The following is a 19,728-nucleotide window of genomic DNA, read 5'->3' on the forward strand; positions in this document are numbered from 1 at the left end:
TACCAAACTTAAAGGCCAAGAATGAAGTCAGACTTATATGACTAACTTCTCAACAATTTTGAATTTTTAGACTAGTAAAAATAGGACTGAAGAGTCAACCATATGGTGAAAACACCATAGACTGAATATTAAAAAATGGACTTAGTCTTACTGGTTTCCTTCTGAAGCCAACAAGGTAATATTAATTAATATAAATATTAAATATTAATACCAGGGAGCAACACCACTGGAACACTGGGATTTAACATACATGTATTTCTCACTTGACTTTTTTCTGAAAGGCTAATGGTGTCAAACACTAATTTCAGGGTCTTCTTCAATAGAACATGATGTAAAGTTTGTAAATTAAAAAATAGATGATAAAGCACTGTACATACAAATGGACACTATTGTGGTTGACAGCTGATACAGACCTGTAATGTTACATGTTTCTATTGTTTGTAAATGTGTATGTTACATGTTTCTATTCTTTGTAGTATATGTTACATGTTTCTATTCTTTGTAAATGTGTATGTTACATGTTTCTATTCTTTGTAGTATATGTTACATGTTTCTATTCTTTGTAAATGTGTATGTTACATGTTTCTATTCTTTGTAAATGTGTATGTTACATGTTTCTATTCTTTGTAAATGTATATGTTACATGTTTCTGTTCTTTGTAAATGTGTATGTTACATGTTTCTATTCTTTGTAAATGTATATGTTACATGTTAATATTCTTTGTGTGTGTATGTTACATGTTTCTATTCTTTGTAAATGTGTATGTTACATGTTTCTATTCTTTGTAAATGTATATGTTACATGTTTCTATTCTTTGTAAATGTGTATGTTACATGTTTCTATTATTTGTAAATGTATATGTTACATGTTAATATTCTTTGTATATGTTACATGTTTCTATTCTTTGTAAATGTGCATGTTACATGTTTCTATTCTTTGTAAATGTATATGTTACATGTTTCTATTCTTTGTAAATGTGTATGTTACATGTTAATATTCTTTGTAAATGTATAACATGTTTTCTATTCTTTATACGTATATGTTACATGTTTCTATTCTTTGTAAATGTGTATGTTACATGTTTCTATTCTTTGTAAATGTGTATGTTACATGTTTCTATTCTTTGTAAATGTGTATGTTACATGTTTCTATTCTTTGTAAATGTGTATGTTACATGTTTCTATTGTTTGTAAATGTGTATGTTACATGTTTCTATTGTTTGTAAATGTATATGTTACATGTTTCTATTCTTTGTAAATGTACATATTATATGTTTCTCACTCACTCACTCACTCTTTCTCTCGGGGTCGCTGGTGCCAATCTCAGCTGACATAGGGCGATAGGCCCTGGACAGTTCACCAGTCCATCACAGGGACACATAGAGAGAACCAACCATCCACTCTCTCACTCAGAGAGTGTGTGTCCAGTTTGCCTAATCCCCAAATCTGCATGTTTTTGGACCATGGGAAAAAAACTCGGAGAACCCAGAGAAAACCCTCACACACGGGGTAGAACATGCAAACTCCACGCAGAAAGGCCCTTGTTGTTATATGTTTCCACTCTTTGTAAATGTGATGTTTTCACAATCTGCTGAACTTGTCTTTGCATCTCCGCAATATTCTCCTTCACATTGCAGTATTTCATTTTTGTGATTATTATGACAGTCAGGCCTTGGATATATTTCCTCATTCCGATCTCTCATTTCGCACTGATTTTCAAATTCTTTCTAATTAGAAACTTGAACTCATCATATCAACTTGAGTGACTTCAGCTCAAGCAGAAGACCACGATTCCCACTGCTGCTTCTTCAGAAATTGCCATTTCTAATTATGATGATGATTATTATGATGACGATTATTACATAAATGGCAGGTGTTATCTTCCTCTATTCTAATTAACATTAACATTAGTCTAATTGGAGCACATACTGCATTATCATGACATTCTCCTCTTCAAACATCACCCATGAGTGCATCTTGTATTTCCACACACTATATTTATAATATGATAAGTCATAATAAGTGATCAGATCAGCCTCACACAGAGCCACTACCTCTGGACTTAAAGTGGGATTTACTGTTGGAGGACAGACACGGGCCCTTTGTCTCCTCCTGCTGTCCTAATGAATTGGTTTTAGGCCGTTTTGGAGCAAATTATCCTTCCCTCTCCTCCTAATTTTCCAATTTGCTGTGTCATTTATACCTAATTGAGGGCTGCAGTGGGCTGTATTACTCTCGCAAATAGGGTGATATAGTTTATTGAAGGTCTGCTTTATACAGAGGAGCCAGTAAACCAAACATCAATTGGAGACCACGCAGAAGGCGGGGATTTTTCCCAGAGTCTGGGGAGCATTGCAAAGAGGCTTTAATTATTTCTCAAAGGCAATCGTGGCCATTGCTCCAACGCTCATTTTATGGTCACTTTCCCTTTCTTTCTCTGATGGAGCTAATGAATGGGGTGAGAATTCACTTTATTTTATCCGCACTGTCGCTCCTTCCTGGGTTTTCTGCCTCATATTCGTCTCGCCAAATGAGAAAAGGCTTGTTTTCAGGCAACTCACACACACGTCCAGCATAGGAATGAATGAATAAAGGCAAAAAGTTAGTGCCTGCACTATTAATGCTGTCCTGACTTTAAAAACAACAATAATAAACAATTATATTACTCTGGACAACAAGAAAATACAGGAGTAGACTGAATATTACTTGAATATAAGACTACACTTAGATACTGTGTATAAATGTTTTATTATAAGGTTATTAATTAGTTTATTAATTCTTTATAAGCCGTTTTATAGAAGATTTTATAACACCTGCTCAGGCTGCCAGTGGAAAGGAGCGAGAAAAATGAATTTTCTAAATATCTTCAATATCTTTAAATATCTAAATAGTGTTGAGATTACATTTTTTGTAGTTGAAAATGTATACGTTTTCAGTTTTAAAAAACTGGTTATTTTAAAGTGCAATACAAATAAAATCTATTATTATTTTTAAGTACAGTATGACCACACTTAGAGCTTCACTGTCAGATATTCAGCTTAGGGCCCCATAAAGACTTGGACCGGCCCTGCACCTGCTAACATACTTAGGGCAATATTAAATTGTTGCTTGACAATTATTGAGTTCATATTTCTTTGTGCAGTGAAGCCTGAGATGTCATTGTTCACTCATCCTCTCTGCTGCTCTTTTTGTCACTTAAGTCATAAAGTCATTAGATTAATGGGTAGTAAGCAATAAGAGGCTCGCGCTAAATAGCGAGATAGCATCAAAGTGAGAAAATTGTCTTCATTTGTGTTCACCGATTATTTATGAAGTGTTAACATAAATCAGACGTGTGAGGGCTCGCTTGCAGCCATTTTGTACATTTGAAGGTCACTTTTTGAAGGTCACCAGCTCTGCAGACTTTGCTACATAGAATTGCCCATAGTTCATAGCGTGTGGGTAACAAAACGATCATAAACGTATCCAGGTGAAATAAAAAAATTTAAAAAAGACCACAAACCAACACTGGTATTGCATTACAGACGGTTACAGAATATTCCATAATGTTTATTAATTCATTCGATTTATTTTTGCCATTATGGCGACACTTTTGTCCAGAAGAGCCAAGTAATTATCTTTTAAATTATTATTTTTAGTCAACAAATTAAAGCTTTTTTTGTGTCATCAAGGCAATAAGTTACATCAAGGGATGACTGAACTGACAGGTGAACTAGTCACTTGATTTCAAGGAGACAGTTTAACCTTTTCTCTCATATTGCTTCATTCGTTCATTCATTTATTTATTGGTTATTTTTAAATGTTTATAAGATTAAATGTAATTGCACAAGCTACTTAGCTGCATCTGTTGTCCTTGGGCAGGGAGGCAAGTTGAGAAATAATACTGTAAAATCTAGTAAATAACCATTAATATGACTTAACATGAATAAAGGACAATACAATAGCCCAGAATTAAGTTTTAAATGTGACCTGAACACAAATAAAGCTGTTTCATTTTCACACGAGCCACAATTTCAAGTGTTCTCTTGAATCCCAGAGAATCTCCGAGTGCACAAACGCCGTTATGTCGCTCACAGACACATTGGTAGATTTCAGAGCCTGCGAGTTGGTCACTGTGCAGTCAGCGAACACAGTTAACCTCCTTGCCTCTCCTCAGAGCCACTCATTATTTTCAGGGCCGTCTTTCTGCAGCTCAGCCTCCAGCAGCAGATGTTCCTCTCCACCTCAGTCTTCCTCAGAGGGGCCGCCCATCAGAACGCCATAAGGAGCCTGCTGGCCACCAGATGAGCAGAATGAATCATGCGGGAGCAGTTTAGTGCCATTCACCTCTTTCTCCCCTTCCGCCACTTCCCTTTACCATCAGCTTGTGTGTTCCTGTGTCTCTACATCACCACAGCAGACAGAACAAAGTGACTTTTCTTTTTTTGGTTTGTGCTGACAAACCAGCTTAGCAGAAGATGAGTCTCGACCCCTGGCCGACTCAATAGGAAGTGAGTGAGAGGCGGTGGCAGACGGAGGTGTAGGCACATGAATAAATCGATTAGCAGCGCGCTTGACGGATGGGATTTTTAGGAGGCCTCGACGCACCAGAGAATTAATTTCGCTGGGAGAAGAACATGCCTCTGCTGGGTTCATTTGTCTTGGCCAGGAATTTGGCAGTTTCCCCGGGTCTGAGGGCTCCATTAACTGACAGATCCGGGCAGTTTGGGGTGGGGGGACGGCTTTGTCGACGAATACCGCACATCTGTGTCAGACGTGTGTGTTAATGATAACAGATTTGGCGGAATAGAAAACGAGAGACCGTGGGGGAGGGGGAGGTGAGGTGAGTTAGGGTTTCAGAGATTGGGTTAGGGGTGGAACAAAATTCCACTGTCTTTGGTCTCCAACAACCTTTGAAAAGGCAAATCTGTCTTTTTTTCCTCCTAGGCCACCATTTAGACCTGGTTTAAACCGCCCTCAGTGATTCAAATACAGCTGCATGGCATTTAAATCGCAAACTGGATGCGACCACAAGAAGATGAGTGAGTCAAAGCTCTACCCATGCTGATGTAATATTAAATAAAGTTTAACCATTAGGGAAAAAAAACACGGTGGAGAGAATGTAGTTTACACTCGTCACTCCAGGATAAAGCCAGCGGGTTCAGAGATTGTTGAATTACGAGCCATGAAACCAAAACAACGAGTTAAGAGACACAACAAAGGAAAGTATATCAAAGACCGCACAAGATAAAGCTCATCAAAAGTTTGTTGAATCCCTTCCCCTCACTCTCAGCTTCCCGTCCCTCATCTTTCACATCACGGCGGATGATTTATGTAGCGACGCTGCTCTGTGACCTCAAAACCCGCCCCATCCATACCACACCTGTCACCGTTCCACTGCCCGAGCACTTACTGAAAGCCAAGCCATCCGTGCAAAACAGCAATTTTCCACCCACCTAGAGCATCACAAAAAGAGAGAGAGAGAGAGAGAGAGAGCGAGCACCAACCATTCAGAGGCAATGCTCGGAAATTTTTGATGATATGTAGAGCAGGTGCACGAAGGCTTGGTGCTCCGCTAACGAGGGAGCTGAACTGCACGCAACACTGACCACAACATCTGTCGTTTTGTGGAGATGCCGAGTTCGGTTTTTACCTCTGTAACAGTCGGAGACGGCAGATGATATAGCACTAAAGACGGAAGGCACCAGAAGCAGTTTCAGCTCATGGCACAGAGTTCCTGCACTGAGGCTTGGTCACATGATGATGATGGAGAATCCAACAGGGAAAAACTAAAGAGTTCTGTTCGTCTGTCTGAGGCCCAAGGTGAAGCCCAGTCTGACCCAGTTCATCTTTTTAGGTGGGAACTCTTAACAAGCTCATCAGACCTAACCAAGCATAACAGGCGTCTAATTGGAATCGTTACGATGCCAGAGTCAGAGATGAACGTGTGAATGTGCCAGGAGTGGGGAAAAATGCTGCCACTTCCTGCCAACGGCAGGTCACGTGACTCGCTAACGCCCCCCTGTGTGATCAAAGTCGGTAAAAGGACGAGCAGAAGTTCTTAGATCAGCAAAAGCAAGAGTTTCTCAACCTATAGAGAAACACAAGGGAAAGTCAGAGACGAGCTACTGATCCAGGAGCGGCTCCATTTTCAGGTCATATTCATGAAAATACCTTTTTGTCTCGTAAATAATAACTTTGTCATGAACTGAACCTGTGTAACAAGCTTCAGAGATAAAGATTCAACTACATAAGATACTGCAATTCTAGGTTAGTACAGTAAGAACTGAAATTGGGGATTCAGACACTGACTGTATTAACAATTACTTTGAGCAGCTAAATATTTAAGACTTTCTATAGTGGAATGCTGCCACCTACTGGTCAATACATGAAGATACAGTCAGTTTGTAGAAGCTTGAACTGCGCACACACCAAACAGTTCCATGTAATTAATGTAATTAATGTCTTCATTTTTTATGTAATTAACTAACTGAACCAACAAATTGTAATCCCAAAGAAAACATATCACACAAATTTAAAACTGTGTCAAAATCCTTTATCAGGTTTGCAGACAAAGAATAAAGTATGTACATGAAGTGTGCATTTGCACTACTAATTACAAAATGCTCACTCATTTATAAGAAACACTGCAGAGAACGGTTTGAAATTTAAAAAAAAAGAAAAAAGAAGGCAGGATTAGAGCATATTTACAAAAGATTCAAAGAACAGTAAAATAATCGTAATTCCTGCAGAAGCAGAACAACTAAAATCTAGACAAACCCCAGAAAACCTAACATTTACTAACAAAAACATAGTCTTATAATATGGCTGGAGTCACCAGAGTAGTTGGTGTTCGGTCACTGTCCACACAGTGTTGTGAGGCGATTCTGTGAATGAATGGAAAAAAACAGAAATAATGAGGCAAATGGGTCATTAATACTAATAATAATAATAATAATAATAATAATAATAATACTAATAACAATAATAAAAAAACAGGCTGCTGTGACTCCACACATGTTGATTAATACACATTACCTGCAGCAGCCGAATGCTCCTCAGGGCAGTTTCATCCAGCATTGACAAATCCACCGAGTCCATCTGACTAGCCAACAGCTGAACACTCTGCAGTCACAATATGACAAGACAAAGTGTGAGTAAAGTAGCCTAAAATAATAATCCATACATTAAACTCACAGGCCTTAAAAACCACCACTATCAACCTTTATTTCTTAACCGATATCCCACAATATTATTGCCCGACATATTCCTGGAGAAAAACAGGACCTTAACTATTATCTGTATACAACACTAAAAAGAATAGAACAGGAACTTCTCACCTGACATTTTACATTTAAATACATTGTTTTTTCCTCTGAATTTACAGTGATATTGATTAATAATAGAAACAGAAATACAATAACAATGTCTCTAATTAGGCTGCATTCTTGGCCAGAAAGACATGCATGCCAACGATGTCCTGCCGTGCACCCGATTTCTGTTTTAAACCACTGAACAAGGTCATGATGTGTCGTGTCTGATGCTACAAACATGTCTTTAGCTTCCACTCTAAATTATCACTTTAGAGTGGAATTTTGTGGAAGTTTCACAACAGATGACAGAAGAGTTGCCTGTGTTCACACACCGTGGTTTTCTTGTCAACATTCAAATCGCACTCACCTCTCCGTTGCCGATGGGGACGTTGATTACGATGTCCTGGTTTCCTGCTGCGATGGGAGAGCCGTTGACAGAAATGCTATAGACCCTCTCTTTGTGGCGGGGAACTCTCACAGCGGGGGTCTTAGGAAGCCTGGGCAAAACAGAGGCAGAAAACCTCTCATTGTGGGAAATAATGTCTTCGATTTTGACAAGAAAACACACGCTCAAACTGAGTAAATGACAAAAGAGCATTGCAAATTAGACAACATATACTGTAAGTAAATATGTATTGTGTAAGACATGTGAGATTATAGGATCATATTGGGAGAATGACCTCAGACCAAATCTTCACCTACAACAAAATTCTGCACGTGCATCTGCATACTTTGAAATACAGTCTCCCATTTTGCTTTGACTTGTAACTATAACCCAATAATATTATATGGTTAATATTAGGACTCAGTATTTCAAACAACCTTGTACACAGTATTCTGTATATTAACTCAATCACTAATTTACTACAACAGGCTGCTTTATTAACCTTTCATAGTAAGAGCAGTGTGTTTTGAGATATGCACTGTATCAGATAGTGACCTCTGCTGCTACCCACTGGCTTTATTCCACACTGCGTCTTAGGTGATGTGAACTCCTCAATGATGCATTCCATTTGTAGATGGTACTCTCGTATTTGCCATTAATAGCACGTTTGTCTTACTCGTTTCACAGTAAATCACAGTAAATTGAATATGTTGATGTCCATGATTTTTATGGAACATGGTCAGAGCAGAGGTGATGTCACCTCCCATTGTAAATAAAATCCAGCATAAGACTACCATCACAGAATTAGTTAGTAACTAAACAGCTGCCCTGTTATTAAAAAAACCCAGTGAACCATTATGTTTACCTTGGGTCGAAGCGTGGGGTGACGAGGGGAGTGGGTCCCATCATTAAAGAAGAATCCATTATGCTCCGAGCAGGCGTCACCATAGGCTTCCTATTCGATCTGAATCCATACACAGTATCACATGACTGGTTACATTAAACCTGATAAAAGACATTTTCATAAAGTTGAATACAGAAGAAAAGTGCCCCACCGTCTGATGGAGGTATTCTGTTTGCTGACTGACATTGCCTTTGCTCTTTTTGATGTCGTTGGGGGTTTCCTTGTTGCTTTCACCTAAATTAAGAACCAGCATTTAAAAAGCACAAAGGGACTGCTGTGCACAAATAACAATCCCTGCACTTCATGACAAATCGTTTTTGCGTGTGAATGTGTGAGCTAACCTTTCTTGTTGTGGTGGGGCTGTTTTCATCCTCTGAACTGGATTTGGCTACACCTTTTTTCTTTGTTGCTGTGGGTTTCAGACAAAATAAAGGAATTGATTATATACCTTAAATTCTTGATTGGATTGGAGAGAAACTAGCACAACCATTCATATTTAAATGTGGTTAATTTGAGAGAGGAAAAAAAATCACATACTTTTCTTGACTGATTTCAGAAGGACTGCGTGGTCCTCAGCCACAACACTTTCAACAATTGCAGCTTCCTCTTGCCCCTGTCAACAGACAATCAATGTTTAAAGACTGACACAGAATCCGTTTTGTGTCACACTGAATCACAAGACTTAAAATGAGATAATCATCATCATCTCACCTGTGTTGCATCCACTTCTGGTGACTTTGGTTTCTCAGACTCTGTAGAAAGGTAAGCTGTTGTTTTTTGTTTTGTTTTTTTTTAAATACAGCAATGATTGTAGAGTAATAAAGCATCAAATAATATTAAATGTTTTAACAATCAGGGTAGTCCAGGTTTCATGAGAGGGTTTGTGTTCACGTACTGCATTGTTCCAACCAGGGCATCTGCCTGACAGCTTTGGGAAGCTTGATTACTGCCATGTTGTAGCCATTGTCCACATCTTTCAGCAACTGGTTGATCTTCTCTTTCAGTTGTTCAACTCTGGTCTTCACTGTGAAGACATGCATTGAAGATGTTGAAGCGACGTTACAGATAACCCTGTGCAGTATTTTACAGAAATACATGGCTCCACTGTGACAAATTTAAACATTAAAATGCCCCTTGCATCTTGCTGTATTATACATCTAATAATTTATTAGCCTCACTGAAAAGTTACAAGTTACACAAGCATTCACAATAACCAATGAAGTTGCTGAACAGAAATCATCTTCTAGCTGACCAAAGACCCTGAGAAAATAAATTATTAACATCTAAAATACTACTATTACTATTTCTTAACAAAAAGACCGCTGATGTAATGGCAAACTTAAACTTAATTTCAAAGCCACTCAACGTTATTAGATGTAGGCAGGTTTCAGTGGGCTTGACTTGAATTTACTATTTCTATTCCTCAGTCACCAAGGCAAGGAAGAGTCATGTAAAAGGTTTGCACGTTTATTTCCACCTGCCATACATCCAGGTTATATTTCCATCCACATATATCCAAGCCTCTTTCAGATCAACAACACATCTTTGTTTTCTTTGTTTTTCCAAGTTATAGAAGACATAGTTTACAGCAATAACGGAAACATTAATGGTCAAAAATGATGGAATATGGTCATTCAGTATATTGGCCACACTGAACTGACCATAGGTGTGAATGTGAGAGTGAATGGTTGTTTGTCTCTATGTGTGGCCCTGTGATGAACTGGCGAACTGTCCAGGGTGTACCCCACCTGTGTACACCCCATGTCATGATGGATGGATAGATAAAGTGATATGATGACACATAGACATACTATTTGCAAGGCTGTCTTTTTTTCACAAATAGAAATAGGAAATCACCATGTTCTGCTCTCATAAGTGCATTAAATGCTTAATAAATCTAGTGTGTTTTTACAGTTTCAGCTTTTAGCAGAATGTGTGGAGCACGTCCACGACATGAAATGAAGTTTAAATGGGCAATAATTACGTAAGATTCAGTTTTTTCGACCGCCTGAAAACGTCAGTGTTTTAAAGAAGTCATAAAAATATTCACCTTCACTGTCGAAATCCTCAAGAAAAGCTTCGAGCTTCGCTGACTTGCGGTTGTTTTTCCGTTGTTTGGTGGTTCTCTTTCTGGGAGCCATGTCTGCATGAACAGACAGTGTTAAATCAGTCAATTTATTCACACATCAATCTGTAATATCTCCATATTACATTAGTCATTTATTTAATAATGCCTGGCATGTAGCTTCCTCATAAGCCACCTTAATGTTAGCAGGCTAACCGTTAATGCTAGGTACGTAGCATAGCATATCCTGCTACGCCATTTGGCTGATTTGTTTGATTTGTCGTTGCTGCCTTTTCACTGACACACACATACATTTCATGAAACACCAGAAAAACCTTTTTACACGGTGAAATATACATATATATATTCTGCGAGACAATCCATTACCTGCGTTTGTTTTTCGCTGTTCGGCCACTCGACTCTTCCTTCTTCTCAAGGAGTTTTCAAACCTTCGCGCGGGGAGGAGCCTGTTGCTCGAATCAGCCAATCAGGACGCGCGTTTCTTCTGCGTTACGGTGAGCACAGCAACGTTGCGTCCTTGACCAATCACAGCGTGTCTACGTCAGGAAGCCGGAAATGGTGTAGAAACAACATGGTGAAAGTGTGATGTTATATTTGCGGTGTGTATACATGAGTTAAGAGGTTCCACACATCGTTTAAAAGAAGTGTTCTACTTTTAGGATGTAAACAACAGTTTGTAATACGTTTCGTTCTTATTATTGTATACATTTCTGATTCTTGTGGGGTCTTCTTTCGGTTTTCATGTATAAAACCGGCACTTGATATGTCCACTCCGGCGGTATCGTCTGTTCATCAGGCGCTACAGAAAAGCTTCAAGAATCTGGAAAACTGTCAGAAAGTATGGAAGTCTGCGTTGACTGAGTGCAGCCCTCTGCTGGAGTCTCTGGGGAATTTGGCGGAGCAGTCGAAGGCGCTGTCCAACGTTCAACTCTCTGACACACCGCTCAGAGTTTTCCCTGACCTGGAGGATCGTCTGCGTTTCAAACTCTTACAAGCCATGGATACTGTGCTGGGAAAACTCAACGACAAGCTGTAAGTAAACGTAGTGACGACGGAGAGCCACCCACTGTCTGAGGTGTACGAAGTGTTCAAAGAAGAGCACACAATCGTGCAGGGGCAGCTCAGGCTATTAGAGGGGCCGTGGGCAAATAAGAATAATGGACCCCCACTGACACTAATGACGTATTTCCACCGGCTCTACTCGCCTCGGCTTTCTATTTTCATAACTATTTGTTTATGGAAAACTTAAAAAATTATTAATACATTAGTTACTTGGTCCATAAACTACCAGAATATGTGTACCAACCACTTCAAATGTCTTGTTCTGTCCACAAACCAAAATGATTCAGTTTGAATGATTTCTTTGTTATATGGAGCAAACAACCCAGAAAATATTCACATTTAAGAAGCCAAAAAAAAGAACATAACTTATCTAATTATTTGTCACTCTTAAGTGAATGTGCATATAAAGTGCGTTTGTAGCACAAGGCGACTTCCTCATATTTAGTACCAGTCCCACATGGGCAGTGTTCATCAGTCATGTTCAATAATCTAGAAGCCATATTTTAACCATAAAAGGACCAGTGAATGTCCTGTAACTAAGTGCTTTTGCCCATTTTTCCAGAATAACATCCAATATCCTGCAGTTATTTACAATTTACTGCATGTTAAAATACTGTTTTAACAATTTAAAATGAAGAATAGGTGGATAAAAATAGGTTTATTTGGAAAAACACTGCAGTTGGATTTTGCATGTGAAATTTGAACAGTATAAAACATATTTAAAATTTAAAAAAATGGAGTCTCTCAATGTTTCTTTGTCTCTCAATGTGCAAAAACAGGCCAAAAATGGAAACTGTGTACAGGTGTTCTTCCCACTCTCTGGCGACAAAGACACTGATTATCGAGTGAAAATGACCATCATGACCACATGTTGGCTTTGACGTGCAACTTCTCAGCTTTCAGAAATATTAGACTTTTTCCGATAGCACAAACTGTCGCGTAACTGCGGTGATGCAAAGTGTGCTTGTGCAAATGCGTCGTCAGCGATATGCTCAGTGTTTAACGGTTAATAATTTACATTATAAGATATTTAGGCCAGTTATTTCAAACTATTTTGACTTGAATGAATACGTGCTGCACTGTTGTTGCATCCCTACGACACCAACACAACAGCAATGTGGCTGAAAAATTGTCGCATGAGTGTTTTCATGTATGACCGTTTGTAATATGTTAGGTTTGAAATGTGTTGTATTTTATCACGGTTCCCTCAGGTCCTCCCTCCAGTCTGTCAGAGACACCATCAGCAGCCATGCCTCCGGAGTCCTCCAGCTGTACGAGCTGCACGCAGACAGTCTGGATCTACTCGCGGTGACTGAACGTTCGGCCACCACGCCGTCCATCGCTGACATGCTGGGCTGGCTGCAGGACGCCGAGCGTCACTATAGACAGCAGTATCCTCAATGTTCAGACATTCACTAGGTTGGATTCATGTTGTGCTTTGGGGTCTCGTTTGGTTTCCTTAACCGGTGGGTGCAGATTTCTGAGGAGAAAAGCTGTGCTGCAGATGCTCAGGGTCGACAACCTCTCCCTAGTAGAGTCTGCTCCTCAGAGATGGAAGTCTTTGGAGTCTGCGAGTGCAGAAGACTGTATCACAGGTAAAACATCAAGTATCAATTGTTGTTTTTCAATAAACCAGAATAAGCCTTTTATATTTATATCAGGACCATGATTTTACATTTACAGTAGCCCACAATGGACAAAGTAAACCAGGCCAGTGCTGACCCAAGCCTTTATGGAGTTTGCTTTGGGGGGGGGCCCCTCCCACTACCTCATGTTCTTGACTATTATTGATGCAAATGTAATTGATGCACTCTTGTTTTTTTTTAAACATGAGAGGGCAGTAAAATGTGGCCCAGTATTAATTTGCAAGTTTGGATTCAAAGTGAAGCACCAAGTGTGGTGATACTGAACTTGAATTAAACACGTACACTAGTTTAATGGCTTTGTTTTTTAAAACTTAAAACAGAAATGAGCACCTACCTACAGTATAAAATCAAATAATCTAAGATAAACACTATTTAGATATCTAAATATATCTAAAGATAAGATTTCTTATAAATCAGGTGAAGGCTGAGGTGAGGGATATGAAACTTCACCATTATATCTACTCTACTCCGACCCATAGACCAATAGACGGCCAGCTCTACAACTCATTTTCTGACTTTGTCAGTGCTTAATATTTGTATATTTCTCTGTTTTCTTTCAGATATACTCTGCAAAGTATCTTTCTTCATGGAGTCTGAATTAGGAAAGTAAAAGAAGTGAACTTTTTTTATGAAGAACGCCAAGAAAAGAAGACTAACGACAGACTGTTTAATCAGTTTTTCTGAACTGGACTTGAGTGCTTAGGTGAGATATGGACTTTTTTGGATGGGAAGAAGACAACATGATAATAATATGCTTCCATGGCACCATTTCCATCACATGTCTGTCATTGCACAAATCACGCTAAGCAAGTGTATGTGAAGAGAAACCCAGCACAGAAAAACTCACTTTACCAAACTTGTTTTTATTATTTCTTTTTCTTTTTTTTCTTGATGTGTACAAACTCAGTGGGGGCCTCGTGTGTCAGATTCAGGCGGTAATAAATATTGTCAAAGAATAAGTGAACAAGAAGTCACTGCAAACCTTCATAAAACAACACAAGCCATCATAAAAGCCATCCTTACAGTCGCATGTTTTTGTCAATGCTGTGGCGATTTGACAGTATTGGGATTTCTTCAGGCTCTATTGTACAACACTGTTCAGTAAAAGTCATATAACATCACAACGTAAATGTTTTAAATACTGAAAATAAGTTATGAGAACATTACAAAGAGATATACAAACCGAGCAAAAATGTAGGTTAAATATTTATATCTCACGTTGGGGTAATAGTCACAGACCTAAGACCAGGCACACGGAATTTGGGAAAGAACCATAGACTGTATAGAAAGTGGACATAATCTTGCTGGTGCCATAGTGAAGCCACATCACAGAAGTTCACAGATATCACCAGTAATTAGGTTCCTATTGGATGATACTGATACTGGCTGTCAATCCACTCAAATGTGACATGATTTATTGTCTCTTGTCCTGTAAATGTGAATATAATTTACTAAATTGACATCATTTTCTATTGAAGTATACCTAAAACTAGTGATTGAGTCCATCGACACCTCAGAAAAATATTTACTGATGCTATATATCAAATTATAATTATTATATAGACCGGTGGAGTCGCCCCCTGGTGGTTTTTCTACATATTCTTATGTCCTGATTAGCATCAGCAGCAAAGTGGAAGACAAAATCCATTTTTTTTAAATATAAAGTCTATATTTGCAACCAGTGCAGTCGCCCCCTGGTGGCTAACTGCTACTTCCCAAACTTCTTTGCTTTTCAAACTGAGAGGCTACGTCCATTTTCATATACAATCTATGGAAAGAAGCAGTTATTGACATCTTCACCCTCTTAATTCTGTCTATACATACTCCTTCAGTGGTAGATTATTGGATGTGATGGGTTTTGGAGGATCTGGTGCTGAGGCAGGTGAATTAGCGAAGCTCCGACCCATGTACCCTCTGCGGTACCTGCCGCTCCTCGCCATGAGGGGACAGGTGCTGCTCAGCACGGCTCCACTGATCATGAGAATGACGGCAGCTGCCCAGCCCAGGTAAATGGCCTGACCCAGCTCTCTCTTGTGCATCACGGGGACGTTAGGGTTGTAGAAATCCTGGATGACGGTGTTGGCCGTCCAGGACACCGGAATCAAAACGCACAGGCCCGTGAGGATGAAGAGAATGCCGCCTGCCAGAGCGATGCCGGCCTTGGCTCGGCGGTCGTCCCCGGCACAGGTGGTGCACTTCATGCCACAGCAGGACACGGTGCAGGAGAGCCAGCCCATGAAGATGGCCACGCACATGAGGGCCCTCGCCGCCTGGATGTCCGGAGGCAGGGCCAGCATGGAGTCGTAGGTTTTGCACTGCATGTGGCCGGTGGTCTGGTAGACGCAGTTCATCCAGATGCCCTCCCACTTTATCTCCGAGGTCAGGATGTTGCTGCCGACGAAGGCCGAGACCTTCCACTGAGGCAGGGCTGTGACGGCGATCGCCATGATCCAGCCAGTCACCGCGCAGGTGAAGCTGATGAGCTGCATGCCAGTGTTCACCATGATGACACTTCTTTACACCTGCTGCTTCTTCAGAGTGATAATATCCAATATCAGTGTCTTTTTTGTTCTTATCCTTCAAAGTCCACTCCTTCGATTTACTCGTCTATTTTCACTGAGCTTCTTTAGATCCTCACCCCAGTCTCACCTTGTCAGCAGCCATTTCTATCTCTTTTTCTTTTCCTCTTCAACATCTGCCCCTGTGTCCCCCAATTTGCTGGGTTAGCCAGATATAATAGTCAGCTTTACCCTGACTGTCATCCACCTTTTCAGAGCGTCGCTCACTTTCCCCTGATTTTGCTCCTGGGTTTCAGTTAATGCATTATTGAGTAGCCAATAGCTGTGCAGCCACCTGTGGCAGCCCCGCAGAAGCAGGATCAATCAGGCTTCACAGTCCAGGCCTTGTGGGAGAAGTGGATCTCAGCCAGTCTGGGTTTTTGGTGTGTGTGTGTGTATTGAAAGTGGTTCTTTGCCTTGGACCGTAGATCACACTCAGGATTATTGAGCTACAGTTGTATTTCAACTCCCCTCTCCTGGTTTGGTGTAGCCTTACCTCTGTGGATCAGGTAGAACCTGATACCTGGATTCAAGGCCACTGATGCTGCTGCGAGTGTATCCTGTCACAGCGAAGGATGAAAATAGTGATGCTTGATGAGATCGCCGCAGGGTTTTTTAAACCTCGTAGTGTTTTGTCCTTACAAAGTAGATTAAAAAGGGGTTCTTCCTGTCACTCTGTTTAATCCAATTCAGAATAAAACAAAAATTATGTTTCCAGTGGGGAAAAAGCAGCAGGTTTCATTATCAGACACCGCTGCTACTGCTGCCGCCAGCTGAAGAGCGTCCTTGTTAACAATAAACACGCCGGGGTCCAAGCCTCGACGAGGCCACTTCAGTCTTCAGCCGCCGCTCGCCAGGCTTCACCCTCCCCCTCAGCCGCTTCCTTTGGTATCCACACAGCCCAAATGGGTCAAACGGGTTCCACCAAGTTCATAAATAACAAATCAGGGCCGCACCAGGAGACTTCTGGGTAAACAGAGCATCAGGTCGCTCCCTCGCATCCTTACGCCGGCTGTAATGTGGACGGTCAAACCTGCGAACGCTACAGTGACTGAACCAGGAGAAACAAAAACAGTGATGCGGGAGGGAGGGAGGAGAAGAGGAGTGGGCAAACGAGGGTGAGACAACAAAAGGAGGGTGAGATAGATGGAGCAGTGTCTGTAGGTGGATCAGTTAACACAAAGACAAACATGGTGGGGGCCTTGCCAGTGGGGATTGTGTAGTTTGTATCGCTCCAAACCACACACACAAACTCACATGTGTTTTAAAGGAGCTTTCACAAAAAAAGAAAAGAAAAAAGCTTTCACTTTGCCCTTTTGTCTGACAGCAGTGAAAAAGAGAAACGGCTTCACAGAGTCACAGTTTCTCTAACAATGAGGTCAAAGGGCTGAAAATCACCAGGACAAAGAAACGACAGGTGAAAGCTAAACAGTCACATCATTGTGTCATCATTGTGTTATGATGAAGTTTAGTTTGGACGACGAGGACATTTTATCCGTTAAATAGCTGTACTGTCATCCGTTATATTCATTCTGAATATGTTGAAACGTGTGACGGCAGATGTTTGTCTCCACAATCAGATCAGACTTTTTTTTACCCAAGGCTGCTCTCACTCCATCTGCGTTACACTGAATCCTGGGTTTTGCGTTGTGCTGATGAATTAAATATCATGGGCACCAAGATCCATGGTTCGTGTTTCATTTCTTCTGTAGCCTTCGCTCTCCCTGGTTACGGTGGCCATGACAACCAGCCCAGGACACAGGAAATGGGAGTTGAGAGGGGAAGATACTCAAAGGGAAGGCAGAGGAAAGGTGACACATACCAATGATGACTGTCTAGACAGATGTGCTGTCGAGTGAAGCCAGTATGTGTATATGTATGTATGTATGTATGTATGTGTCTATATATATATATATATATATCTCAATATGTATGTACTGTGTGTGTGTGTATATATATATATATATATATATATATATATATATATATACACATATATATATATATATATATATATACACACACACAGTACATACATATAGAGAGAGAATGCCATCTAGTGACTAAACACAGTCACAAACACAGACGTCAGTGACAATTGGTTAATTAGCTCCACGAAGTAAACGTAGTAGAAGCTCAGTTACAACCGTTTAACAACATTTGTAGTGAGACGAAAACACGCAAACTTTGTTTTTAGGCATAAAATACCAATTTATTACTTTGCACATTAACACAAGAATTCCCTGCAGGCTAAAAAAAAAAATAATCATTTGAACATGTCACATAATAGCAATAACAGTAAGTGAATGGCCCTCTGCTGGCGGTAGGAGTTAAAACATGACCCACCCTCTCAACAAGTGGTCAGAGAGGGTTCTGTTCAATCACAGGATTGGAACGTTCCATTCAGAGTTGGAATGTTCCAATTCAGGTCTACTGCTATTAGACAATCACACAGGAAAAAAAAAAAGAAAAAGAAAAGATACAGAGCAGAGCAATAATAAATCCCCCGTCCCCCCCTCCCACCTCCAAAAAAAGAAACCAACAAGGGAAAATAAAATACACGATACACAATGTGAAAGTTACAAATCTGTTCAAATATAACAATATATCAAAGTGAGGAATTTAAAAAATAACTCATGCTCTCTTTCTACTGGGGCACACAAAGAACTATGGATTTAAAAAAAAAAAAACTGTTAAAAAGAGGTAATCCTGCTCTGTCAATGCCATGGGGACACCTTCACAAAGAGGAAGTGCATTTGTGAGGGGTCAGCAGAGTTGCCATGGAGACAGGAGTAACCCTCCCATCATCAAAAGGCATGGCCAAAAAGGTACAAACCAGGGACGAGGCGACCAAACCAGATGCTCGCTGCGGTAACCTGGCAGAGAGGCGAGGGGCTCCGCTCTTTAACGGGCGCACATTTGAAGAAAGTACCTCGTTTGAATTTCAACGCGACGCAAAGAGCCGGCAGCCCCTCGCCTCGGACAACAGCTTGTACCTCCCAAATTACTGACGTTAGTGTAGGAATCTTTAAAATACATCAAATATTGCTAGTCTAAAATAGTTGATAAACATTTACCCCCCCCCACAGAAAAAGTAATTATATTTTTTTCCTTTCTCATAATAAATATGATTCCAAAAAGATTTTCTTAACTTTTTTTTTTTAAAAAAAGGACAATACTCTGGCATGCAGGCGAGCAAAGTCTAAATGTTGTTACTTTTTTTAAAGAAAACAGTCTAAAGGCCTACATTAACTATTCCACCAAATGCACATTCCCACTGATTGATACAAGCAAATAAATTTAACACAAAATTGAAACCAAAAAAAAACAAAAATATATATATATATATAATATAAGTACAGACACAATAGCAAAACTAGACCGACAACCACAATGAGTAGAATTATAGCTTTGTTTTTTTTTTTGACATTTGAAAACAAGAACTGGGTTAATATTGCTTTGCAATGTCATGTTACAAACAGGGAGTGAACCTTTAAATCTGGCTGGAGTTTATCAATCAAAATATTGTGATTCAAAACGTCAAATCATTCCTTATCAGAGATGCCGCGTGAATATTCAGTCACAGCCCACCTTGGCTTTGTAAAACTAGTGCACGTTTTTTTTAAAAAATACAATGGATCAGCCCCCTTTTTAAAAAAACAAAAACCGACACTTATTGCATGCAATGCCTGGACAACTCCCTCACAACCACCACTCTCCCCACTCTCTTGCCTCTTCACTGCCGTCCACGCCCACAACAGGCAGGTGCTCAAACTCATTCATAGTAAACCTGATG

The 19,728-nt window shown here is 40.0% G+C and overlaps 3 protein-coding genes across 3 annotated transcripts; 1 reads left to right on the forward strand and 2 right to left on the reverse strand.

Moving 5' to 3' along the window:
- Positions 1–6,512: 6,512 nt before the first annotated feature.
- On the reverse strand, positions 6,513–11,119 carry cdca8 (cell division cycle associated 8). The gene is made up of 11 exons (XM_044053342.1): positions 11,033–11,119; positions 10,631–10,723; positions 9,476–9,604; positions 9,292–9,332; positions 9,118–9,193; positions 8,922–8,989; positions 8,732–8,814; positions 8,542–8,640; positions 7,659–7,788; positions 7,017–7,103; positions 6,513–6,865 (listed from the first exon to the last, which is right to left on the reverse strand). Exons 2-11 carry the CDS (start codon positions 10,719–10,721, stop codon positions 6,836–6,838), a joined length of 834 nt encoding a protein of 277 aa, XP_043909277.1. The 5' UTR covers positions 10,722–10,723; positions 11,033–11,119; the 3' UTR covers positions 6,513–6,835.
- An 88-nt stretch (positions 11,120–11,207) lies between these two features.
- Positions 11,208–14,225, forward strand: c19h1orf109 (c19h1orf109 homolog (H. sapiens)). The gene is made up of 4 exons (XM_044053344.1): positions 11,208–11,698; positions 12,940–13,119; positions 13,205–13,323; positions 13,935–14,225. Exons 1-4 carry the CDS (start codon positions 11,430–11,432, stop codon positions 13,982–13,984), a joined length of 618 nt encoding a protein of 205 aa, XP_043909279.1. The 5' UTR covers positions 11,208–11,429; the 3' UTR covers positions 13,985–14,225.
- A 195-nt stretch (positions 14,226–14,420) lies between these two features.
- cldn35 (claudin 35) lies at positions 14,421–17,115 on the reverse strand. Its single transcript, XM_044053343.1, has one exon. It carries the CDS (start codon positions 15,876–15,878, stop codon positions 15,189–15,191), a length of 690 nt encoding a protein of 229 aa, XP_043909278.1. The 5' UTR covers positions 15,879–17,115; the 3' UTR covers positions 14,421–15,188.
- Between the last annotated feature and the right edge of the window lie 2,613 nt (positions 17,116–19,728).

Source organism: Solea senegalensis, linkage group LG20, assembly GCF_019176455.1.
Source record: "Solea senegalensis isolate Sse05_10M linkage group LG20, IFAPA_SoseM_1, whole genome shotgun sequence".
NCBI lineage: Eukaryota > Metazoa > Chordata > Actinopteri > Pleuronectiformes > Soleidae > Solea > Solea senegalensis.